This window comes from Mus musculus, chromosome 5 (genome assembly GCF_000001635.26).
Source record: "Mus musculus strain C57BL/6J chromosome 5, GRCm38.p6 C57BL/6J".
Classification (NCBI taxonomy): Eukaryota; Metazoa; Chordata; class Mammalia; order Rodentia; family Muridae; genus Mus; species Mus musculus.
The window spans coordinates 92,480,006-92,507,321 of record NC_000071.6 but is presented as its reverse complement, the minus strand read 5'-3'; the positions used below and the strand labels follow the sequence as shown (position 1 = coordinate 92,507,321).

The following is a 27,316-nucleotide window of genomic DNA, read 5'->3' as shown; positions in this document are numbered from 1 at the left end:
GAGAGAGAGAGAGAGAGAGAAGAGGTATGTGCATGGAACCTACACGCATCTATCCTTATTCTTTAGTTTAGGTCACTTACAATCCTTAATACAAAGTAATAACATGGACACCACCACTGTTTGGAAATTATGACGAGGAGAAGAAGAAGAAGAAGAAGAAGAAGAAGAAGAAGAAGAAGAAGAAGAAGAAGAAGAAGAAGAAGAGGAGGAGGAGGAGGAGGAGGAGGAGGAGGAGGAGGAGGAGGAGGAGGAGGAGGAGGAGGAGGAAGGAGGAGGAGGAGAGGGAGAGGGAGAGGGAGAGGGAGAGGGAGAGGAGAGAGAGAAATCTGTGCAGGTGCAATTGTCCTGAGTCTAACTAACTATGTAGTACACCAGCAACAGTGTAACTTTCATCTAAATTCATTTTTTTCATTGCACATACCTCCCCCCCCCCATTTTCTTTTAGATTTTATTTTACTCTGCTGGGTTTTTTCCTTTATCTATTTTTTCAATTTTAAGACAGAGCTTCTTTTGTGTGCTTCTATTTTGCTTGTTTTCTTTCCTCTTTTGAGACAAGGTCTCCCTCTATGGTACAGGCTGCCTCCAGTGTCACGATTATTTGAGTGTTTTCCATCCTGGTGGGCTGACTCCTTAATGATAAGGACACTGGCCTGGCCAAGAAAATGTCAGTTCAGATCTTCCCCTGCAGATGGCATTAGTGACTGATGAGCCTCTCAGCTGTTGAACACGACTGAAATCTATCCCAAGCTGGTAAAGACTAACTTCTCAAGGTTGCTCCCAGTCCGCTGATTAAGCACAACAGGGATATTTAAGGCAGGTCTACATCTGAGATATGTCAGAATTTGGGGACATGCCAGTTTGCCTCAAGGACTACTCTCTCCCCACGGCTTTGCTGAACTTGTAGGTATTACTTTGCACCCAGCTTCCCTACTTGCCTTTTCCCATTAACGAAATCACACCCCACCCCCCACATCCCAACTCCAGTTCCTCTTACAACCTGTACAGCACTTCTTTCTGCTTCATAATAGGGCTGCCGCGTGTTTGTGTGTCTGTATGTGTGTGCCAGTCACGGAACTAACCCTTATTCAACTGATGATGACAAAATAGACAACAAACACCTGCTCTACTTGACTTGCTTCTCTGTTAACGCCCTTTATCAGGACACAGAGCCTTTCAAAATCTGATCTCCGAGGGCTTGGCACCACAAACCCTACAGCATAAGGCCTAGACTACTCAACAGTTAACTCCCTTGCCTTCAGTCTGCGGAGGCAAACGCCTCCTCCTCACTTTCTTGAGGACACACTCTGACTTATTCCTGAAGACCCAGTTCAACCCAACAAGGCTCTGCAGGTACAAATCAGGCACAAGTCAGCAGGCACCTTGTAAAAGCATTAGTTACATTGTACTTAAATCTTCCAAGGAACTCGGGAGATCCTCTGGAGTAAGGGAAACCGCGCGTCCAGCCGGGGTTCCCCATGCTTGGCCCACCGTGGGCCCTCAGCAGAGATCTGAAGGAGAAAGAAAGCGGCAGAGCGAATGGGGAAGGGCGATTTCAGTTCCCTGGATGACCGCGCCGCCTGCAGGGAGAGGATGCAGGCGCAACCCCGCCGAATCGCAGGGGCCGCTGCAGGGCACATGACTGAAGGCCTCCGCCCGGCCCCTCCCGCTTCCCGGCGCAGTCGCCAGCCGTCACCATCACCGCCGCCGCGGCTTGCTGGCGAGCCCCACCAGCCCGCGTCACCGCTCTGCGCGCTCCCTGCACCTCCCTGGCTGCAGCAGCCGGAGAAAACGAAAGCCAGGCGGCCCCGGCACTCGCGATCGCACCGGCTCTGCTGCTCATTCCGGTATCTACTCCAGGGCTGTGCGCACTGCGCGGGCAGCGGCTGAACACGCACGGAGAAGGTGCGGGAGCCGCAGGGGCCCCGGGCTTTGGGCGGCTGCTGCTCGGCCTTGGCGGAGGCTTGTTCCAGCTCGCCGTTCGGTCCCAGGCCTGGCCGGTGAGCTGCGCGCAGTATGGGCAGATGCTGCTTCTACACGGCGGGGACGCTGTCTCTGCTGCTGCTGGTGACCAGCGTCACGCTGCTAGTGGCTCGAGTCTTTCAGAAGGCGGTAGACCAGACGATCGAGAAGGTGAGGCAGGCTAGTGTGTGTGTGTGTGTGTGTGTGTGTGTGTGTGTGTGGTGTCTTTCTAGGCCACCCTCCCATTGCGGACCCTGTGTGGGGAGAGTTGCGTTGGCGCCGAGCCTGCAGAACACAGCTCTTGTTTGCCTCCCCGGGTTGGCAGGATGTGGAGACTTGAGGTGACTCTTCCTTTTAAATAACCTGTAAGTCTACAGATCTCGACTTTGTAGAAAAGCCTTGCGTTTCCGTTCTATCCTTAGCAATTCTCCACACCCCTCTACGCACCCGGTCTATGTTGAGCCCTGTTTCCCTCGCACTTGACAAAGAAATAGAAATGCGTAAAAGCACCGCAGAAGAGGCTGGCTTTGTAGGCTTGCCCGCGCAGCCTTTGAAACGGAGTGAGCCTGGGGATGAGAAGTGGGTGAGAGGTCTATTGTGTTCTCCTTCCTGGGCTGGACAGGGTAGGGTAGGGTAGGGCAGGGCAGGGCAGGGCAGGGCAGGGCAGAGCAGATGGCAAACAGTCTAGGCTTTAGGAATGGGTGACATTTTATCCATTGCAGTTAGTGCTTAGCGGCTCTGTGTCTCGCAGACAGCCCTGTCTCTGTTTCATACTTGTGCTCATCAGCCATTACTTGGGTAATTAACGAATTTGGACCTGTCTCCCAGGGTGTTTGATGGGGCCTGAAAACTGGTCATGTGGAAGACTTCTCCATCCTGGGGCCACCCTGGTCACTTTTTTCTTTTACCCTTTCACCCACATTCACCAGGCACGGTGGAAAGAGGAACTGGAGAGAGTTACTAGGGTCACCTTTTCCTTTAAAAATAAAGAGCTAAACAAATGAGTCACTGGGGTAGCCTTTCTCATTAGCATCATTCTTATGCATAATGTCTCGCTGATCTCTGTTGCTGTCTCCCAGGTACAAAAGCTTAGGCTTGAGAGTCTGCTTGGAGTCACTGTATTCCAGATTAATAAAATTAGTTGCCTTATTCCAAATGCCAATAGATGATGTCCCTAAATAGAGATTCGCAGTAGTAACCAGTTACTTGGAGTCTGGCAATTAAAGATTTTTTTTTTAAGTGTCAAGGCAAAGCCTTATTCAAGCCTTAATGAGATGGCATTGCCAAGAGAAGACCAAGCCTACTGTGTGAGCTTCTCAAAGACCATTGTTGCCCTGATTGTGTGTGTTCAAGGAGAAAAACAAGCCCTTTAAACTCTTGCTTTGGTAGCGTGAGTAAGGAATACAACAGTCAGAATATGATTTGTGGATCCACTTGTGTGTGTGAGTGTGTGTGTGTGTGTGTGTGTGTGTGTGTGCATGTGTCTGGGTGTTTTTGGGGCGGGGGGATCTGGTAAGATAAAGGTTTCTCCTAGCACCTCAGCCATAAACACCGATTCTTGTGAATTCGTTTTTATTCAGGGAGGGGTATCTATCTGGGAAGTAGCGTCCCAGGACCTGAGTTTCTGTTGGCCACAAGTGCTTTTCTTCCTGGGAAGAAACTGACTGATAAGTTATAGCACAACACCAGACTTACAGAACTGCCGGGCCTGAGCTGCAGAGCGGGTGCACCACGGGATGTCTGATAGGAAGGAAATAGATTCATTTCAGCAGATGGAATGGGGATGCTGTAAGTGAACCTGAGGCTACCAGTGTGCACTTTCCTCGGAAACCAGTAGGGTCATCCCAAACAGAGAGAAAGACCAAGAGGACTTTACAGATGAGAAGGGCAGGGAATGAATGTTGGCTCCATGCTCCTGATGAGAAGCCCGGGACTACTTGTGGGATCTTTTCGTTTTCCTTTTGAGATAGAGTGTCATTATGTAGCCCAGGCTGGTCCTTGAACACACAGCTCTTGTCTCAGACTCCCAGGTGCTAGGATTGATCACAAGCATGTACCATGACACCTGGTTCTATCATCTTTTTCCAAGGAAAAGAGTATGCTTTCCCTCCTGGGCTATTGTCAGTGTTTAATGATATGATCGCCACTTTGTTTTTATTAGAAGCCAGTGAGTCTGAGAGCAGGAATCAGACATCTTGTGTTCAGATCCTAAATATACCACTCTGCAGCTTCAACTTTGAGCAAGTTACTTAACTTCTCTAAGCCCCGATTTCTTTTCTTGTGAAAGTGGGAATGGGAAGTGTGATCCGCCATCTTAGCCACTCAGTTGTGTTTCTATGAAGCTCCTGGGCTTTAAGCTTTGGGTCTCATGCTCACACAAGCCTTTCCAAAGCCCTGTGTTTAATTTTATGCCCAAGTTTTCCCTCCTACAAAGGCCCCTTCAAATCACAGAAGCTTCAGGATCCATAAAACCTGTATCTGTGGGCTAAGCATAAACTTCACACTTACGACGGCACACAGGACTGGGTGATCAGTTTGTGACATCCATCATTATTTCCAGTAGTAGCCAGTAGTAGTTCTATGGGGTAGTTCATTCATAGGTTGACTTTAATATGATCCACATTGTGATATAATCTACGCCAATACTGCCAGTTCTCACTGTTTTCCTCTGAAGATTGTCCGTGCCTCAACTTGTGTAACATCAAAAATGGGTGGGGGGGGGGAAGGTTAACGTTCTGAAGCTCAGGTTCGGCCAATTTCGGGGAAGTTTGGTAAGATAATTGCTATGCAAATTGATCCCAGAGATAATTTAGTAAAATAAAGTGCTTGCCACACAAGCCCAGGGACCTGAGATTAGATCCCCTGAACCTGCATAAGAAGCTGGATGAGGCAGCATGCACGCGTGACCCCAGCACTCTGGAGGCAGAGACAGGAGGATCTCTGGGACCTCTGGCCAGCAAGCCTGCCAATGGCGAGTTCTAGAGTCAGCGAAAGACCCTATCTCAAATAAATAAACAAGCAAATAAATGAGATGTGGTTGACACTCAGCATTGACCTCTGGAGTCCACATGCATGTGGACACGTGCACATGTAGTCACACATATAGCCACATCACCCATATGCACACGTCAAAAACAATAACAGAAAGGAAGAAAGAAAACACAGCTCTAGATTGACAAAGTGGGCTGAAGCGACACTTTTATTTTGGCAGGTAAGTATAGTGGCCGGAGTGGTTTTTGGAACCAAATGTCTCAGCTGCCTGCTACTTGCCATGACCAAAATTTAGACACAAGCATTGGTAGGAAGTAATCAAGTTTATTCAAAGTCAGCCTTGAAGATATTAGCAGGGCTAGCTTCCCAACTGTCTGCCTTGGGGTTATTTATGGGAGATGTGAGGTATAGAAGGGAAATCGAGGCTACAGCTGGGCAGGGTCTTAGAAGGCAGAACTTCATGATGATAGATCTTGGATTTTTCTCTTTTTTTTTTTCTTTTTCTTTTTCTTTTTCTTTTTCTTTTTCTTTTTTTTTTCTTTTTTCTTTTCTTTTTTTTTTTTTTTTTTTTTTTTTTGAGACAGGGTCTCACTCTGTAGCCCTGGATGGCCTGGAACTCATAGAGATCCGCCTTGGCCTCCCACGTGTTGGCATTAAATGCAGGCCACCACCCAGGCTGGATCTTGGATCTTGATTCCTGCTGCTTGCTAATCTAAAGAAATATCTAGCAGTTCATCATCTTAACCATGCAGATGGATGCCAAATTAGAGTCTCCTGGGAAGAGAGGACCCTCAGCATAGACAGGGTCTCCATCAGATTGGCCTTTGATGTATAGGAAAGGCAGCTCGCTGAGGGGGCCAGGGAGTGCATCAACAGCATGTTCCCCATGATCTCCGCTTCAGTTTCTGCTCCAGGCTCCTGCCTTTTCTTCCTCCAGCTTCCCTCAGTGAGGCACTGTGATGTGGAAACATAAGCCAAAAAAACTATTCTTTGCCCGTCTTGCTTTTGGTCAGAGATTTATGACAGTGACAAAAAAATAACTAGAACAACGAGTTCCTTCAACCAAATGATTACAGAGGCTGGGAGGGCAAAAGACGGGACAATTTCAAAGGAGCTGCTGTTACTGGACCCAGGCATACTGGTTCCCACTAATGACAAGCCTCATCCTAGGAAAGCCATGTTGTCCTTGGTTTGGTTCTCATTTGCAGAGGTGTTGGATGCACCTTGCTCCTCTTCAGCTCGATTGCTCTCTCTCTCTCTCTCTCTCTCTCTCACACACACACACACACACACACACACACACACCATTCCTGGCGGTACTAAGGCATCAACACCACCTTCGGCATGCCTTGGAGGCTTTCTGAAGATAGATTTGCACAGATAGGCCTAGCAGACTGCTTCCCACTGTGAGGTGGTGTGATGCTTGTACAATGTAACCAGAATCTGAGAGATGGAAGCAGGAAGACCAGAGTTTGGGATTATCCTCATCCACATAGAGAGTTCCAACCTGGCCCAGTGACACTGTGTCTCAAAAAATAAACCCACAAAGCACCCACGGAGCGCCTGGAAGGAGGAGCCTTAGGGTTGTCTTTATAACCCATAGCCCAGCCCATCACTTTGATACCTAACACAGTGCCTGCTATATTGTAGGAACATACTGATTTAATCTTTTCTGGGAAGCAAACCCTGGAGTCCCTGTACATGCTGAACAAGCTATGTTTGAGCTGCACCTCCAGCAACTATGTAATCTCCAAGACTTTTTCTTGCAACTTGACCTTATTCCCCTAGTTATTCCCATTCAACGTTACAAATTAGTGCTTGCTGTGTCTCCAAAACACCAAGCTGGGGCTATGCTGCTATGACTCAGTAGTAGAATGCTTCATCGCCCGTGGTAAATGTCCTATGTTTAATCCTTCGGATCAGGAAGGAGGAGAGAGATCATGACTGTTTAGAGCTACAACTACAACAGTAAACAAGACAGAGTGTCTGCCAAAAGCCAAGAAGACTTAGACTCTTCATCTAAGGTTTTTGATTAAAACAAAACAAAACAACACCCCCCTCCCCCAAACGTTAGAAATCACCTTATTTGTTATTCTACTTTCAGGAAACAGACTCAGGATGCTAAGTGGCTTATGGAAAGGCCAGGGGAGCAGTAGGCTTGCGAGCTTGGTCACCTGATACTGAACCTGTTTTCCCACCTTATGGCTGATGCCATCTCAGTTCCCAGGATTGCCTTGCCCTGCCCGATTGTATGTGTGTGTGCTTGCTAGTATAAGGGTGAGCAGCCTCTCCATCCAGAAGACTGTTGGTGTGGATAATGAATACTGTGGCCACCTCTCACCTGACCCCGTGCCACATGGTCTCCCCATAATTCTATTGTCTTTAATGTCTTAGCATGGGAGGGGGCCCAGTCTTTAAGGAGCACAGACCCCCTTCATGCAAGAGGACTTCTTTTCTTTTCTTTTCTTTTCTTTTCTTTTCTTTTCTTTTCTTTCTTTTCTCCTTCCTTCCTTCCTTCCTTCCTTCCTTCCTTCCTTCCTTCCTTCCTTCCTTCCTTCCTTTAAAGCTGGAAGGGGAAGCTCTTGAGTTAGAAATGGCCCTCTCAGGCCTCTTGAGAGTATAATACAAACTGGATAGTCAGCAGGAACCCAGCTTCCTTCGCTTACACATCTAACCCTGGCTGTTTACTGCCCTGGGGCTTCCCCACCACTGTGTGGCTCCAGCTGTTGTCCTCAGGAAATGCTGGCTTCTTAGTTTCTCCTTTGCAAGTTGATAAACCGTGGTGTGGTTGGCTCTCCACCCAGGTAGGACTCGAGAGTTATAAACAGGCCTGTGAGTAAGTTCCTTAAAGGATTCTTGACTCCTCAGCAGCCTTTTCTTCAGTCTATTCAAAACATGATCTTGTCACATGACACTCCTATATGCTTCCTTCAACCTTGTCAGTCTGAGCTGACAGAAAGTGTCCTCACAGCTACCAGTTATGACAGTGGAATAGACCAGGAGTTGTCAGTATTGTCCCCAGACTCTGGGGCAGTGGTTCTCAACCTTCCTAATGCTCCACCTTCCTCAGATTGTGGTGATCCCAGACCATACAGTTATTTTTGTTGCTACTTATGTAATTTTGCTACTGTTCTGAATCATAATGTAAATATCTGATATGTAGGCTATCTGATACGTGACCCCCAAAGGGGTTGAGACCCACAGGTTGAGAACTACTGCTCTAGGGGAATACAGCATCTATTGTGGAGGCGTAGCGATGCCAGACTCATTAGGAACAGTAGTACCAGGCTAAGGAGCTGGGGGTGGTGATGGTTTCAGCCCATCTTCATTCCTTGGGATGGGAGTTCTGGCTGAGGACATTATTACTAATACTGCCATTATCCGGCACATTTACAGGAAAAGACAGAGATAGAGGCGTAGGAAGGTTCTTGGCAGCCACTTGATTTACTGTTCAGTAAAATGCAACATTTCCTTCTGTCAGGCCACAGCCAAAGGGCCATCTGGTCTGCCAGACATCTGCTTGCTTCGCAGAGAAGAGTCAGCCTGAGGGAGTAAGCTCATTATTGAAAAAATGCACTGCCGGCCAAGAGAGTAGACACGCATGACCCTTATTATCAGATCCATCACACATCTGCAGGACTAAGAGAGGGGCTGCTTTTAATCAAAGCTAGTAACCAGTCAGAAGCAACCAAAGGAAAATAAACTCTGCCCTGGGTTCTAACTCTTCACATACTCTTTTATTTTATTTTATTTTATTTTATTTTATTTTATTTTTGAGACAGAGTCTCCTGTAAACCAGCTGACCTTAAACTCTCAGAGTAGGGGAGGAGGCTGACCTCACACCTTACCTGATCTTCCTGCCACCTAGTCTCAAGCGCTGGCCACACCCAGCAGTTTGCTTTCTTTTTCCAAAAGTGCTTTCAGGATACACTTTGTCCTCCATTGTTTAGTGAGTGTTACAGGAATGTGTACTGCTTGTGAGGCAGAGTGCATGCTAGGCAGAGAGCTACACATATGTAAACAAGACGGGTGGGGGCCAGGGCGGAGAATTCCCTGTCCTTGGAAAACTGTAATCAAATTCAAACTTCTGCTGGCCTCTTTCTACTCTTGAAGCTGTTAAGGACTTGTGTGCTTTTGTTTCTCTGAACTGTACATCCTGATGCTTACAGCAGGAGAATTAAAACCAAAGCTGGAGATGAGTATGTCGACCCCAGTTCAAATCCCCAGAACTGAGGTAAAAGCTAGACATGGTAGTGCAATGCCTGATGGGATCTGTAATCCCAGTGTTCCTCCAGCAAGGTGAGGGGTGGGCACAGGGGAATCCATGGAGACTCAACAGCCAGATAGCTGGGCCCGGGCAGTTTGGAAACAAACAACAAAGAGACCCTGTCTCAAACTAGATAGAAGGCAAGGACTGTCACCTGAGGCATGTATTAGCCCATACTCATGTATACACACACACACATACACATTTTATATATATATATAAACATATTAATTATATCTTATACTATTTACATATATACACTATATATGTATATGATATAATTAATATGTTAATCTATTAAATAATATATGTATTGTGTGTATATATATTCACATGCAAGAAATAAATAACATTTTAACAATTTGAGAGAATACACCAACACATCCGTACTTAAGCAGAGCAAGGACATCTTCATAGGTCAGGTAAACTTTACTTTGTAGTCACAAAGCCAGAGAAAAAGGCAGAAATGATGTATGACTATTGTTACTAAAATTACTTTTGATTTTGTGGCGTGCCTGAGAGGGCCTCAGGGACTTCTAGGGGTCCAGAGACCATGTTCATCCAGTTTTAATTAAATTAATAATGCTGACTTTCTAAGATTATTTACATAGACTATTAACATTAATTACATTATACATGTTATAATAATATATTATATACAACACGTGTATCTTTTTTTTAAAGATTTATTTATTATATGTAAGTACACTGTAGCTGTCTTCAGACACACCAGAAGAGGGCATCAGATCTCATTACAGATGGTTGTGAGCCACCATGTGGTTGCTGGGATTTGAGCTCAGGACCTTTGGAAGAGCAGTCAGTGCTCTTAACCGCTGAGCCAATTCTCCAGCCCTCTTTTCTTATTGTGACATGTACAATGTATAGTTATAACAATTATAATCTATATCTATGTTTTTTTTTCTGTAAGACCTATTTGGAAACCATATTAGTAATATTTTCAAAGCAGCCAGAGTTTGTTTAGTGTGCTGTGTCTTTCTTGTGTGCCCTGAGTTCAGTGTCGAGACAGAGTTTTGTGATGGATGGATGGATGGCTGATGAATGCCTTGTAATCCCAGGACTTGGAAAGCTTAGGCAGGAGAATTGAGGCCAGCATGTGCTGCAGAGTAAGTTGCAGGCTAGCCTGGACAAAATGGTGCTCTGTCTCAATAGCAAATAAATAAATAAATAAAAATAAAAAAGAGCCAAACCAACCAAAAGCCCCAAGTTTGGAGCTATTGAAGATTCAGGCTCTGGGAATCTCTTGTTTTTTAATGTGTTCTTCCATAACTTGAGGAGAACATTGGTCTCTTCATAACTCGGGGATGCCCTTCTCTGGCCTCGGCCCCACAGAGCTTTCAATCTGTAGCACACAATTTAGTATTCTAAGCTAGCTTGCAAGTCTCTTTTAAAAGGTAAGAATCCTGTCATACTTAGTTTTGTTTCATCTCCTATTGCCAAACTCAATGACTTATACAAAACAAAACGGTGAGGAGCCAGGGTATAGCTCAGTGGAAAGGCACTCACTTACCTAGCACTCGTGAGACCCTAGATTTAGTCTCTAGCACCATAAAAAAAGAGGGAAGAGGAGGGAGGGAAAGAAAAGAGGAAGGAAGGGATGAACAAGATGTTCAGTAAACGCCTTTGCATGGATGGAAGGTTCGATGGGTTCAAATTCTGTCTTTGGAAGAGTTTGTTTGCTTCCTGTGTGGCTTTCCATTGGCTCTCACCCTGTAGGACAAGTCGTCACATACTTACCCCTGGAAGGGTTTATCCCTTTAAAATCTAGAAACTTGGGCCAAAGAGATTGCTGAGAGGGTCAAGGTGTTTGTTGTGCAAGCTGGTTGATCCAGTTTCAACACCCCGAACCATGGGATGGTAGGAGACGAGAATCAACTCTGTAAAGTTGTCCTTTGACCTCCACAGGCATGTCCTAGCACATGCCCCCTGCCTCATCATGTGCATGCACAACAAACAAACATTTCTGTTACATGTCTGTGCTGGGCACTGTGAGCCCCACTGAGTCCTGGGTAGCAGCAGCCAACAGCGCAGGCCCGGGGCCAGCCCGGGGCCAGCCCTGCTCTGTTAGCCCACTTGAGCTGCTTTCTTACACCACCAGGCTTCTGAACAACAGATTACATTTCTCACAGTTCTGAGGGTTGGGAGAGTCAAGGCCCTGCCAGATTCAGCACCTGAAGAAACAGTGGGACAAGTTAGGGCTTATGTAGGGGTGGTCGGGTGCAGACTATCAGCACAGGGAGGGCCTGGGAGGGAGAAGAGCTGTGCATCACAGCCTGAGGGTAGTGACCCATCACACTGTAGCCACAGCCAGGGTATAGAGAGAGATTACCTTAGGTCTCAGAGTCTCCCTCCTCCTTTCTATCCTTGAACATCAGCCCCTGGGATCCTGTCAGTCATATTCAGGATGGGCTGTTCCCTTTCATTTAAGCTGCTCAAAACCAATCTTACAGACACACCCAGTGGTGCATTTCCTAGGTGATTTAAATCCATAATGATAATGAAGATTAATTATCACAGGCATTCATCCCATTCATAAGGACTTTGTTCTTGTGACTGTCACTTCCTGACACTGCCACCTTGGGGTGGAGGATTTCGACATAGACGTTTTGAAGAGCCAGAAGCATTCAGATCCCAACACCCACTGTTCTCACACCTCCTAATGTCTAGCAAATGTCCCTCGCCCTCAGACTTGTTCTGTTGTCTTTCTTAGAGAAACCTCTCTCTGTGCCTCACCTTCTCTACCAAAAGCAGAAGATGAGAGGTAGCTTGGGGGCTTACATGTTTGACAAATGACGGTAAAGGCTTGTTTCTGTGTAGAAGTGAATACTGTTTCTGATTTGACCACAGCCTCCTTCTCTCTCTCTAGCCCCCCAACCCCCACGCACTTTGTACTGGCTTCTACATCTCTTCCAGAGATGTAGTGTCATCAGCCATCACAAGTCCCGGTTTTTAAGATGCATTTTTCTAATTGACAATTCAGATTATATTTATTTATGTTTACAATATGATGTTGGTTGTTTGTTTTTGTTTGTTTGTTTGTTTGTTTTTAGAACAGCCTGGAATGGGAAAATCAAGCTATTTAACACATCCCATCTGACATATTTATCTGCAGGGGCTGGGTCGGGGTGCGGGTCGTGCATAAATGAGAACAGTTTAAAAATGTGCTCAGCTGTTTTCCAGTGTGTTGTTGTTGTTAACTATAGTTACTCTCATGGACAGTAGGTCTCTTCAACTTATTCTTCTTATCTGGTTGAAATTCTCATTTTGACAGCATCTCTCCTTACCCTCCATACTGAAGGTCCCATTCAAAGGGACACTGTACTCATTACCAGGAATGGAAGCAGAGACAGATAAACAAGCAGGTGGGAATCACATCACAAGGCTCATACATAAGATATAATCATAACCAAACAGGTTTGAAACAATGAGTCAGCCTGCACAGGTTACAGACAAAGTATGCTCATCCATGGCTGCACTTTACTTAATCCCGTCTTAAAATAATTTTTGTCACCCACTCCCTGGCTCCCCGCCCACCCTCCCTGCACACATATATGATCCCTGCTTTCACCGTGAGAAACAAAGGTTGCCCTGGTCTGGATGTTCACGGCTTCTCCAAAGCTCTGTGTTGAAACCTCCCCCGCCCCCCTTACTAGGTTTAGATGTCCTTCTGGTAGTTACCCTACCCCCTTTAGACCTGCTGGTCTCTGCCTGCAGTTTCTGATCACCCAACCCTTTAGAAATACTTCAGTGGGTGTTTCAACAGGTGCTTGTTCCAGTGTAGCTATTCCACCATTAAAAACAAAAACAAACCCACCACACTTACCCAATTTATAGACAGAGTAGCAGCTTACCAGTGAGCTAGCATTTGAAACAGCTGTCAGCTTTCATTAGCTAAACTTGTGACAGTTACAATCACAGCAGCCAGAGTTAAAAGACAGCACAAAAAATGCCCAGGCCCAGAATATCTGTTTCCAGTGTAAAGTTTGGAATCAAGGGGAAAACATTGATGGCAGAATTTTTTTAGCACAACAGAAACTAGCTGGAAGTATTGAAATTATTTCAATTACAGCAGCAGCCTGTCTTTGATTTGCTTAATATATGGGAGCAACTTTTCAAAACAAGAGCAAGTGGTGTTCTGGTATCTGGTGAGTTTTCCTAGTCTGGAATCCAACGAAGGCCACGTATATTCTTTGGCCAGGTTCTCAAAGTTGGTTGCCTTACATGTGTGTGGATGGCAATATGGATGCTTGAGTTGTGTTCAGTTATTAAGGAGCATTCTGTTGACCGTGCAGAGTAGTTGTTAGTGCTCTTGAGCTCTGATGGTTTCTTTAAAAGCATTTCTGATTCCTTTCAAACCTGACGCAATTCCCCAAGTGTTTATTTTTAGCATTTGAAAATGGCTTGCCCTGGAACAGCTGGTTCAGTGACTTTACAGCTGTTGTCTTCCCCCAAGGCTGCCTCGCAGTGCTCCGTAGAGAAGTCAACCCAGCTCTGTCTGACCGACATCAGGCCTGGCCTAGTCAATGGCTCTTTGTCCCCAGCTCAGGGCTGCTGTTCTCACTTCTGACCAGCTTTTCACTGACTCAAGGTCATGCCGTTTGTGAATTCTGCCAACTTCATGTCGTGGAGAGAGAGAGAGAGAGAGAGAGAGAGAGAGAGAGAGAGAGAGAGAGAGAGAGAGAAGATACTTGTGATCTAAGATGTTGTTTTTTTCTACTGCTAAACAAAATGTCAAAAAATCTTAAAGCTAGAGAATCGGAGGACTTACTGAGGGATATGCTCACTGGTGATGTTTCTGGAAGCATCAGACAGCATGAGTTCAGGATAACCTTTATCAAATAATTCCAATGCTAGCAGTCGATTTGAAGAAATTAGGAGCGTTGGTGAGATGGCTCTGTGGGAAAGGCCCTTGCCTCGCAAGTCTGCTACCTAAGTTGGCTTCTAGAAGCTATGTAAAGGTGGATGCACAGAGATGCGTTGACAAAGTCATCTTCTGACCTCCATGTCCTCACTGTGACACAGACCACCTCCTTCTCAACCATGCGCAAGCACACACAGTAATGCTTAATCAATTAAAAAGCAATTAGCAGGGCTGGAGAGATGGCTCAGAGGTTAAGAGCACTGACTGCTCTTCCAAAGGTCCTGAGTTCAAATCCCAGCAACCACATGGTGGTTCACAACCACCTGTAATGAGATCTGATGCCCTCTTCTGGTGCATCTGAAAACAGCTACAGTGTACTTACATATAATAAATAAATAAATCTTTAAAAAAAAAAAAGCAATTAGCCCATCACTTAGGTGAAGACATTTCCGAACTTTCTCTGAAAGACAGAAAAAAGGACATGCCCCAAAGAGAAGGATTGGGTGAAGCCAACTGGTCACTACACAACAGATAAGTACACAGAGACATATTGCTTCTAAAACTAAATGACATTTTTTTTTCCAAAATGTTCATGTATATGTATAGATTTTAAAATATCAGAAGGAAGAGTTAAAGAGATGCCTCAGCATTTAGGAGTAATTGATGCCCTCACAGGAACTGGGTTCTGTTCTTAGTACCCACATGTTACCTCACAGCCACCTGTAACTCAAGTTCCAGGGAATCCAATATATTCTTCTGGGTCTGTGGTCACCAGCCACTCTTGTGGGGCATATATACAGGCAAAACATGCATACATATTAAGATAAAAATAATTGTTTTAAAAGCCCAGAAGAAATATTAATAGTGGGGGTGTGGATTATAAGGGTATTATATTTTCCTTCCTGACACTCTTTTTGTTTTTCTTGTTTATTTATCTGTATGTGTGTGTGTACACATGTGTGCATGAGTGTGCATGTGCCATAAGGCACACCTGTGACACGTTACTCTTATGTAGCTTGGAGGAGAATTTTTTAGGGGCTAGTCTTCTCCTTCCACACTGTTTTGAGGCAGTGTCTCTCTTCTTCCTATTGCTCTTCTGACAGCATCCACCTTTGTTCATGGGTTCCAGGAATCGAGCTGAGCTCAGCAGACCTGGCCACCCAGCACCTTTATGCACTCTGCTAGCTCCTTGGTCCTTACTATGTAGCCCAAGCTGACCTTGAACTCCTGATTCTTCTGCCTCTGCCTCCCAAGTGCTTATATCTTAGGTAGGCCACCATGACTAGTGGCTTCCTGTTAGGCTTTTTTTTTTTTAAATCAAAACTTTATTATAAAGATTTTGCAGCCAAGTGTGGTGGCATACGCCTTTGGTCCCAGCACTCAGGAGCCAGAGGCAGGTAGATCTCTGAGACTTCCGAGACCGATCTGGTCTACAAAGTGAGTTCCAGGACACCAGGGCTGGTACACAGAGAAACCTTGTTTTGAAAAACAAGCAAACAAACAACTTTGTAAATAAAAGCTTTTCTAAGGCCAGCAGGAAGTCCTGGGCAGGCAGAGGACAGAGTACCATTTCCCTGATTTCAGATGACAGCAAATGGTAGTGCCATTTAGAAGGTGAGATTGGAAGCTCACATGATTTTTCCCTGCACACTTACAGTTTATTTTTAATTTACTATGTCAATATCTCTTTTAAATGTGATATTATTAGACACACACTTCTGTAAACTGGTCATTTTGCCCTACGCAAGAGAGAGACTTGCTTACAATTCTGTGTGACATTTGTTTTATAAACTTTTGTCTTAAGAATGGGGCTTCTTCCTGTCACAGGAAAGACTTTACTTTGTACCTTTGGGCCGATGAACAGAAAAGTAAGTTTTTTCTGCCTTTTAGTTTAGCTTTTCTTTTAAATTTATAACAAGGGATCTGCCCCAGTCTTTATTTTAATGATGGTTCGAAGTATTGTGCGTAGGAAAACCTATCCCATTCTATCTGGCTAAAATTGATAAGCATAACCCAAAGCCATTTGTAAAACTGATGTAGGACCTCATGCTGATTTTTAGTCTGGTCTGACTAAGACAGCTCAGCAGTTGGGTGTTTTTCTGGGGCTGTCACTACCACAGCAGAGCCCTGGGGGGGTGGGCAGCAGTTCCTCCCCATCTGTGGCTTCATGTTAAGAATGTCACAGGGCAGCTGTGGCAGTGACACTGGCTCCTTGTATGTGGCAGAATGAAAGACTTCCTGTGTGAGGCATCCCCAGGGCTTGAACTTAAGGTCGGTCGTGACTTAGCTGGTGGGTTAACGCCACTTTTGCAGAGCAAGCTCTTTGCAGTGCACACCCCGTGCCTTATGTATCTGGCACAAAGCTAGGAGGTTCCATCCACAGGGACCCAGTCTCTGTCCTGTCTTGTGGTATAAGGTTCCAGTGCTTTCTCTGGATACATTAGCATAGCAGGGCTGAGCAGCTATGGGGGCTCTGGGCTTCAGTTTTTCTCGGTCCTTGGATGCCAGTTGATGGAGCTCACCATGACCTCCCACAGTCTCCCTGCTTGCCTTAAGAACTCAAGGTGACTGACCGGGAAGCTCATGGTCCAGGGCATTATGCTTTCTATGTTATGGTTCCTTGAGGGTAGGGATGCTAGCTATAAAACCCAGTTTAATTTACATCCCAAGTGAACAGCAAAGTAATTATCTTAGTATTTGTGCATATGATGTTACCGTTCACTTCCTGCTATCAGTTGTTACCGTCTGGTCATAGCTCTCTGACACCCCCCCCCCTCTTTTTTTTTTTTTTTTTTTTTGGTAATTATTTCCATATAAGTTGCAGATATCACAACACTTTGTCACCAAATCCTTCAGATGCCTCTGTAAAGACTAAATCATTTTCTGGGCTGGAGAAATAGCTCAGAGGATCTGGGTTTGATTCCCAGCATCCACACAGGAGCTCCCAATCATCTGTAACCAGTGCCAGGGAATCCTGAACCCTCTTCTGACCTTGGGTATCAGGCATACATGTAGTGTAACAGATATACACGTAGGCAAAACTCCAATACAAATACTTTTTTTAGAAATTAATATATATGTGTGTATATATATTTAAAAGATTAAATTCTAAAATTTAAAATTTAAAAGATTCATTTTCTATGTAGTTCATGTAATATCTGGGACATAATTATACTTAAGAAACTGTTGTTTCCATGAAAGATGATTGTATTTGCTAAATCTGGTCACTGCAGCAGGCTGTATGGTAAGCAAACCTGGGCTTTGCTACACTGTAGACCAGGGCTTGTCCAGACATGATTTAACATACTGGCTTGCAACTTGCAGAAGTCTGTGCTTTTGTTTCTTTGTCTACAAAATTGGAGTTTTCTTTCCATTGCTCTTTTGGTGTTTGACTTCGATACAAATTGCAAAACTGGAAATTCTTATCTTGTAGGACCTATACTTAAAGCTCAGATACAATGAGGCCTCTAGCACAGCCCCAGAGTCTGGCAGGTACCCAGTAGGCAGCTGGCTGTGCTGGCAGCGTGACTGTTTGTGAGCCGATGCAGGAAAAGATAAAGATAAAGACACACTGCTTTTAGAAATGTCGGCAGTTGCATATACAGCTTCTCTTTGCTCTCTTGTTCCCCCTTAGTCACATGCACAAAACACACATGGATGTACACACACACACACACACACACACACATGCACACATGCACACATACACATACACAGAAACATACAGATACAAACACACAGACGTACATGTACACATACATACACACATGCACAGACACATAGACACACATATTTAGACACACACACACACACACACACACACACACACACACACAAGGCCCAGGGCCTCTTCTGGGATTTACAGAGGGCTCCTTGACTAGCCTAACCTGCAGCTATATGACACAGAACAAACATACAAGAACTTTATAGAAACTGGGGGAGGTTTTGAGACTATGAAAGAGAACAGAACAGTGTATTCAGATGGCGTCGGTTCTAAGTAGTCAGGGCAGAGAGGTGCCATGGGTCAGGCTGACCACAGGGAGAACACCAGGGTGTGCCAGAGTCCGCTACCAACGGTGACGCAGGCAAGCTGTCAAGGACTGTTTCAGTGCTAGCCAGGAGTGTTTTCATTTGCTCTGTTTAAGGAGACGGGGTTTCTAAAGGCTTATTTTTATCCTAAACCTCAGAAAGACAAGTTTAGAGATGCCCGAGAAATCTGGCTTCCACCCTTTCTGGAAGGAGTTCTGCCTTCTTTCTTTCTGGAAAGTCCCCCCACTTTGTATTTTTTATACCTTGGGTTGCCAGAGCTGGCTGAAACCAAGTGGTATAAACCCAGCTGCTTACCCAGCTGTTCAGCTCTCCCTTGCAGGAGGTTCTGGGGGGGGGGGGTTGTAATTTTGTAGATGATCTTTTTAACATATAAGTGAGATCCCAAGTCCTTTCTTCTCTGTACAGAACTTCCCTCCCCCATGCTGGACCATAGCTGGCCTCCAGGTGAGGCCCTCTGCTCACTGGCTGATACGGCCACTCCTAGGCACCCCCACTTCTCCTGACACTGTTCTCTAGCCTTGACCACTCCTCCCAGGGAATGAAACTTAAGCCTAACCCTTGAGACTCCTGCAAACAAAACATCCCTATTAGCTTTTGCCCTTGGCAACAGTCCCTTCTCCATTTACAGTAATGCTTTCAAGTAGCCTCTCCAGACCCAAGCCAGATTTGTGTTGCCCACTCCCAACTCCTCCAACCCTCCAACTTCCAGGAATTGAGTTTAGAGCCTTCCACGTGCTAGGCAAGGTAAATGCTACACTGTTTCGAGAAGTCAACAGCCAACTCAGCTGGTTACATGCTGAAGAGCTGAATTTTCCGGTTTAGTTTGCTGATTTCATCCCTAATGACTTCCGTTATTAGGTGTTTCCTGTGCTGACCACTCCATTCTTTGTTTTGTTTTGTTTTTTTCGAGACAGGGTTTCTGTGTGTAGCCCTGGCTGTCCTGGAACTCACTTTGTAATGACCACTCCATTCTTAAGTGATACCTCTGTGCTGTCCAATGGAAAGTACAGGTTTCTTCCAGTACAGGTTTCCTCGGGGCGTTTGTGGAGAAGAAACAGTTATTGCCCTGCCTTTTTCTAGAAAGTTTTGGACCAGAAAAAGCGATCTCTGGAAGATGAAGTAATTATTATTTCCAGGTTCTCCACTCTCATAATTCCAACACTGGTTTAAAGTAGCTTAAGTTCCTGGTACAGTTTCTAGGCATTGGATGAATAGTTTCTGATAGACTGTCAAAAACCGTATACGAGAGATGTATAGGAAGAGACGTTCTTGTAATTCAAGTGTATACCTAGTCTGCTTTCTTCAGCTTACTGCCCCTCTGCCCTCAGCTAGTTTAGGCTTGAGGTCAGGAAATAAGATAAAGCCAGATCTTAGCCAGGCCTGTAATCCCAGGATTTGTGAAACTAAAGCCAGTCTGGGCTGACTCAAGGCTAACCTGTGTAACTCAGTGTTTCAAAATAACAATAATAATAATTAAAACTTTTATTCAGAGCTGGAGATGTAGCTCAGTGGTTGAGTGCTTACCTAGTTTCCCACAGGGCCCTAAATTCAATTCCCAATACCTAATGGGTGAGAAAAAGAGTCACAAAGCTTTTAAATACCTACTTCTAACATGGACAGAGAGTTCCTGCCTGGAGAGGATGAGCCTTGCCAAGCAGACGCTAGAGCAGGACCTCAGAAGCTGGAGGAGCCAAGGAGTCATGTGATTTGTTTCTGCATTTCTATTCCATCAGTCACATCTCAACCCACTGACTTAGCAAGTTATTAGATAGAAACGACGGCTGGACCTCCGTGCCTTAGAGGAGGTGACACAGATACGCCATTTATGCCTGAGCTAGCCAAGTCACTTGTTCACCTTACTTTGACAAGTAGTAAGTCTCTGCAGGTAGCTCTGTCCACTCTAAGCAGCCGCTTCTCTGACTAAAGCTGACCGCAACATCATTTCCTGGGCATAGACATAATTATTTAGAAGGCAGCTGGACACATGTCTGCTAGCTTAAAAGACACCGGGAGTTTTGGCACCAGGGCCTATGCCTTCCAGGCTAGGAGTTTTGGCAGGTTTACAATGCCAAATATGAATTCTGTCTTGTGGAGCAGGCTTCAAATCTAATCAGAAAGTGGTTGGTTATTCCCCTAACAAGCTTGCCACTATTGCGCCAGTAGGTGAAATTTTGCTTGGCCAGTCAGTGACACTCAGGGGTCACATCTGAGTAAGACTGTTGGGTAATTCTTCTTCACTCTGGGCTATTGGCTCTAGCTAGCAGTGAGGGAGCCTCTGGCCCTATTCCACGGTGATTTCTCCATCCTGTGACTGAAGCATATGTTCTCACTTAGTTCTGTTAGGCAACCAAGAGCAGTAGCAGTTGTCTGTATTGTTCTGGAAGCCTCAGAGGTCTCCCCGAACAACAACTCATAGGGAGGTAGCCCAATTCTGACACTGGATTTTCATTTAATAACCTATGGTTTCTGGGAGCATTTTATTCCTATGTTTTTGTTCTTATAAGGAAACTAGTCATATTGGTTCCCGAGTTCATTACCTCATCTAACCTCAGTCACCTCTCTAAAAAAAAAAAAAATCCAGTCTTCAAATATGCTCACATACTGAAGATTTGGAATTAGGACTTAAAAAATATGAATTTGAGATATGGGGATATTAGCCCATGACATAAGTAGGAAGTAGAGGAAGGATTGTGGGAAATAGAAATTGTCTACAGTAGTCATGAAACTCAGTTTGTGTTTGAGCCAGAGGCAGCCATCTCTATAGACATGTCAGGGGTTGACTATGGATGCATGTACAGCTCCTGATGGTGGAGTTACTGGGTGTCAAATGGAAGACCAAACCAAACAAAGCTGGTGTTAACTTGTCTGTCTGATTCTTAGGCTTAATGACAGTGAGACCTGTTAATGTCAGATACAACCATGTTCTCAAGAGATTGCAAGTGATTGCCCAAGAAAGAATTAAAATAAGCAAGCAAGGAGGGCAGACTTTGACAGGCACCTGGCATGTGCTTTTGCTGTGGAGGGTGGACTCCTGATGTGGGCCCCTGAGATGGGTAAAAGCAGGGCGAGAGCCTGGCCACCCTGCCCTCCCTTTGCGCCTGCATGTCTTCAGGTCAGATTCTTGCTGACTCTGCACAGGACAGACATGATCATCCCCGAGGAGTGTCTCTCTGCCCTTCCTAGCTCAACCCCTGCAAGGCTCACCTACTCGAAGATGAGAACCAGGTTGTGTGACAGAGTGGCTACGGCTCAGAGTTTGGTAGGAACCAGGTTGATTCTGCAATTAACTTACCAACAGATTGAAGTACTTGGCAGGGTCAGATCTGCAACAAAGATGGGCAGAGCCACTCCCGTTCTTCCTCTATTTAAACTTAAAGTTTACCGGGAATAACGGTGGATGCCTGTAATCACTCAGTGGTTGAGATAGAGGACTGCCTCAAAGGACCAGCCAGAACTACATAGGGAGCTTCAAACCAGCCTGGACTTCATTCAGAGTGCGTTAAAACCAACCTAAACCCCACATTTCTAAAGATCTGTCAAGACCCCAGTGATGAGCTCAGAGTCCTAAGACTCCTTTAGATGTTCCGCTTCCCAACACATTGACTATATCTTTCTCTGCTTTTCACAGTTGCCCTTCTCTTTAGTTCATGGATCGGGACATGTTGCCACCACAAGCTTCTTGTGGTTTCTGGAATCTGGGCTTCTGCTTCCAAACTCCAGTTACAGGATAGGAAATGTCTATCCCATGTTCTTTCTAGCCCATGTTCAGAAGCAGTGGCCTTACCATTTTGTAAACCTGTTTGTTTGTTTTCCTTCCTCAGAATATGGTATTACAAAATGGCACCAAGGTCTTTAATTCCTGGGAGAAGCCCCCTCTACCTGTGTACATCCAGTTTTATTTCTTCAATGTCACCAATCCTGAGGAGATCCTCCAAGGAGAAATCCCCCTACTAGAAGAAGTGGGGCCATACACCTACAGGTGAGTCCCTCTTCACTGTTGAACTGTCCTGGGATCCCTGGGTTGTGCCAGCGCAGCTGTGCCAGGACAGACCTGGGGGCTTACTGCTTTGGTTCTGTTCTGCCTGCGGCTTTGCTCTTGTCTGGGGAGTTTCCGCAACAGAGCTCTGTGGGCGGGGCTTCGTCCCTGCCTGCGTGCTCAAGAAGGCTGCCCCTTCCTGTCCTCCACAGCTGCTCTCCACCTCTGGCCTTTTAAGGTCCCCCTCAGACTTTGGCGACTTTTAGGGCTCCCTCCAATTCCCTTCCACACATACAGTTTTAAACCAGTTTCTAGAATTCACTGTTGATCTGAGATGTTTTCTGATTCCCATTCATTCTTTTTTTTTTTCTAATGAGATTGGCTTTCTTATAGCTCAGGATGGCTTTGAATTCTCTTTGTATTGAAGGGTGACTTGAACTTCTTGACTCTCCTTCTAAACTTGGATTGCAGCCTTGATTTAATGTTAGGTGTGAACCCAGGGCTCCTTACGTGCTTATTACTAACTGAACTGAGACAGGGTTTTACCGGCTTGAAATTTATTCTGTAGCCTAAATTGGCCTTGAACTTGAACTTGTGGCTATCCTCCTGCCTCAGCCTTCCAAGTGCTAGGATTTCAAACATAGTCTACCACACTCAGTTTGTCCATTTCTAAGCCCCACTCACTGTGTATAAGAAATAGCAGGTTGGTGACTGGGTTTGTGACAGTGACTGCCGGTTTCAAAGGCTGAGAAGATTGAAGAGTGGTATTGATCATTTTTTTTTATTACATTTATTTGTGTGTGTCTGTGTGCGCGCTCACCCTCCCACCCCCACCACGCACATGCACCATGGCATATGTGTCAGAGGTCAGAGATCTACTTGCAGGAGTCAGTTCTCTTCTTTCACTGTGTGGATCCCAAGGATCAAACTCAGGTCCTCAGGCTTGGCAGCAAACATCTTTACCTCATGTGCCGTTTTCCTAGGACCGTGAACATACATTTTCAAAGGTGAGCAGACTGAGAGAGACGACTTCGGTCTTATGGTCAAGATACTTTCTGTGTTGCAATGGTCCCAGTAGCTCCTCCTTCTCCTACAGGAACCATGCCAGGAAAGTCTTTGCCAATATTAAAACAAACAAACAAACAAACAAACAAACAACATCAGTGAAGAAGCAGACAGTCCATTCTCCTGGACTGCCAACTGGTCTCAAAGTCCGTTGTAATCAGTTGCCCAGTGTGGGCTATATCATGAGTTCTAGGCCAGCCTGGGCTACACTGAGTCCCTGTCTTATAAAAGCAAAAGCAAAACAATACCCAAACTAAAAAGAATGCCCAGGGACTGGAGAGATGGCTTAGTGGTTAAGAGCACTGACTGCTCTTCCAGAGGTCCTAAGTTTAATTCCCAGCAACCACATGGTGGCTCACAGCCATCTGTAATAAGATCTGATGCCCTCTTCTGGTGTGTCTGAAGACAGCTATAATGTACTCATCATATATATATATATAATAGAGAAATAAAATCTTTAAAAACAAATAAAAAGAGTGCCCAGGAAGGAGTTTGGGAGTATCAATACCTCTCCAATGAGTGTTATCTAGTGTGTTTCTCCCGATCGCCCTATGCCATGCCCCTCCCCCTCCCCCACTGTCTCTCTGTTCCCCCTCCCTTCCTCCCTCCTTCTCTGCCTTCTTTTATGTTTTTAAATAATAGGCCCGGTCTGTATGTCAGGGCTCTGGAATCTTCTGTCATAGGTGTGGAGATTAGAGGACAGTCTTGGGTGTCAGCCTTTATATTTTACCTCATGTGTGTAACATGAGGGTCTCTTACTTGCCACTTACGCACAAGCTAGCTGGCCTGCAAACTTCTGGGGTCTCCTATCTTTACCTCCCATCTCATTGTAGGAGCACTGGACTCACAGGCCTGTGTTACTGTGTCTGTTTTTACCTGAGTTCTAAGGATCGGAACTTAGAATTTCATTCTTTCCTGGCAAAAGCATTACAACTAAGCCATTTCGCAGCCCCGGATTTTTGTTTGATTGTGTTTTGTTGTTTTGAGACAAGTGCTTACCAGATAGCCTCAGCTAGCCTCAAACTTCCAAACTTTTGCTTCAGCCTTCCTAAGGCTAGAATTAGAGGTATATACTACTGGCCTGACTCTAAAGCAGATTAAAAAAAAAAAGAAAAAAAGACTATTCTCTTGTTTATCTTTTTGCAAATTTTATATATGATAAGTATTATATTTACTTCTCCTTATCAAATTCATATCCTTTTATTCTTTATTAATGTTATATAATATACACATACATATGTACATTATACATATGTTACATACATATATACTTACAAATATAGCCTGCTCTGTTTATTTAGTGTTGTTCCTCTGTCTGTGTGTGTGTAGGGCTGACCTCTTGGGACTGGCTCACCCATCAGGGGGCTCTTCCCTGGAAGAGACTGATCCCTCCCCCCTCAGCCGTCACTCACTATCTGTAGATCCTTACCTAATGTTGAGACCCCGTGGATTTTCCCCGTCTATAACTGCATGTGTACAGGCCTTGTTACTTTTTCAGGTCTTAGGTTTTGTTGAGATGTCATGGGTTCAGCTTCCCTGTCATATATAAACAGCACTAACTCGCAGTCGATGCCCTGGTCCTCTGGCTTCTACAGTCTTTCCCCCAACTTTTCTGCTGTTTTCTGAGCCTTGGGTTTGTAGGGTGTGTATTATAGCTGTATCAGCTGGGGTTGGTCAGTTGTTCTATACATTTTGACCCGTTGTGACTTTCTGTATTGGTCTCTGCTGCAACAAGAAGCGTCTTTGATGAAAGCTACACTTCTCTGTGGGCGAAAGGAAACGTATTTGGGCACAGGTAGGAATTGTGTGGCTTTATGAACGTGGCAGTAGGAGTTTCTCCTACTAGGGTCATTGGCTTTACCAGCCTCAGGTAGTGGTTTACCATGGAAGACGTGAGTTCCTTCCTGCTCAGAGGGCCTTGGGTCCAAATGGCTGTTGGCTACCCCAGGAGATAAGTGGCCACTATTTCACCTTTTAGAGCATCTTGCCGTGCTTGTCCTTGTTGTGGTCTGTAGACATCATAGCTACTAAGTAGGTGTTATTAGACGCGTTCTCACGACCGGCCAGGAAAGAACACCACAGACCAGAATCTTCTGCGGCAAAGCTTTATTTCTTACATCTTCAGGAGCAAGAGTGCAAGAAGCAAGAGCGAGCGAGAAGCAAGAGAGAGAGAAAACGAAACCCCGTCCCTATTTTAAGGAGAATTCTCCTTCGCCTCGGACGTGTCACTCCCTGATTGGCTGCAGCCCATCGGCCGAGTTGACGTCACGGGGAAGGCAGAGCACAAGTAGTCATAAGATACCCTTGGCACATGCGCAGATTATTTGTTTACCACTTAGAACACAGCTGTCAGCGCCATCTTGTAACGGCGAATGTGGGCGCGGCTCCCAACATCTCCCCCTATCCTTTTAATAAGAGCAAATAGGCCACCCATATTAATGAGAGTGGAGATAGAGGTCAAATCCCCAGTGTGTAGGTAAAGGAGCCATGTACAGGATTAGCTCTTAGGCTCACAGGCTTTTACCCAGAGCAACCCTGACCTGCTCCCGTGTCGTTTTGCCTGGGGGAAGGGAACTAGGACACTGAACCTTCATGAAAGATGACATGTCTCCCTAGAATAGGCTCATATATGCCGCAGAGCCTTTCCATTGCAGTGCTTAGCCGTGCAACTCTCTCGGGCTGCTGAAGCACACTCACTCTATCCCGTGCAATGAGTCTAGCCTCGTGAGATGTAAGAGCTGAGTGGCCAGCGACCTATTGCCTAAGCATAGATAACCATATATCAGGGGGAGCTCCATGTTCTAGTCCTGCAAGCGCCTGGGCAATAACCACCTTGTCTCTCCTAGTTTGGGCCTTAAGCTTACAGACCAATCAAAGAAGCAACACTAATCCACAGCAAAGTGTATCTCCAAATAATATTAATCCCACCCATTTTTTAAAGAAGGAAAATGCTGAGGAGATCCAATTGGGTAATCCTTTGGTCAGGGACAGGTCCAAGCGCGTGGAGTTGACCTGAAGTCTCAATTCCCGAAGGATCTGTTCAAATTCAGCCATCCAATTCTGTAACATATACTGAAAAAGACTTTTTGACAAATTAGCTGTCCTAGTAAATTTAACATACTGAATGGAAATAACACACAATCCCGGAAACTTTTGTTCACATCCCTGCTGAGTTATTTGTCATAATACATCTAGTTGTATCTGGACAAGATCTATGAGTTGATTAACCAGCATGAGACCTCTCTGTATCTTGACATTAGCTGAGGCCTGTTCATCTATGACTGTAGTCACTGAGGCTGACAAAGTGTTAATGGTGTCAGTCATCTGGACCTGTCCAGACAGAGCCAAGGCTGTCTGAATCAAGGCTAAACCCAGTTCCTAGTTAGTGGTAAAAAAGCAGGAGAATACTTGAGCATTATACATCACCGTCATTGGGAGTGGAAATGTCGACATTATCCCCCAACGCTGCTCTCTCTTTATTATTGACGCCCTGGACATCACCAAGACGAGGGACATTAGTATTCCCTTGGTCAGTCTGGATTTTTCGGGTGAGTCTTTCTGGTACCCAAAATGGGTTGTCTTCATTCTGTGGGAAAACACAGATAGCTCCCCTGGATCTTATCAAAATAGGATCCGGGCCATACCATTTATTATCAAGGACATTTTTCCATTTAACCATCTCATTTGGCCTATCTGGCTCTGAACAATGACGTTCAGCCGCAGTATGGCCATGAACATCAATATTTAAAAAATTGAGTGTAAAGAGTGCCAAAGACACAGACACTCTTGGTGCTCGGGGTACAGTCTCCTCAAAATTTCCCCTCTTCTGTTTTATAAGATAGGTTTTGAGGGTGCGATGCGCACGCTCAACAATACCCTGTCCTTGAGGGTTGTATGGAAGTCCAGTCAGGTGGGTCACGTCCATCTGACGGCAGAACTGTTGGAATTTTTGAGACGTATAAGCTGGTCCATTATCAGTCTTAAGGAGTCTGGGTTTCCCCCAAGCACTCCATGCCTCAAGACAATGTTGAATCACATGTGAGGCTTTTTCTCCCTTTTGTAAGGCCTGGTTAGCAGCTAGAGTAAGAGCCCTTGGGGAGGAGATATGAGGATCTCCTTCTAAAATACC

General features: G+C 45.3%; 1 protein-coding gene across 1 annotated transcript in view; it reads left to right on the top strand.

Moving 5' to 3' along the window:
* Positions 1 to 1,664: 1,664 nt before the first annotated feature.
* The window catches only part of Scarb2 (scavenger receptor class B, member 2), a 64,347-nt gene continuing 38,695 nt past the window's right edge, over positions 1,665 to 27,316 (top strand). The window contains exons 1-2 of the mRNA NM_007644.4: positions 1,665 to 2,130; positions 21,968 to 22,125. Coding sequence (NP_031670.1) covers positions 2,014 to 2,130; positions 21,968 to 22,125 — 275 coding nt within the window. The 5' untranslated portion in view covers positions 1,665 to 2,013. The remainder of the gene's footprint in view (positions 2,131 to 21,967; positions 22,126 to 27,316) is intronic.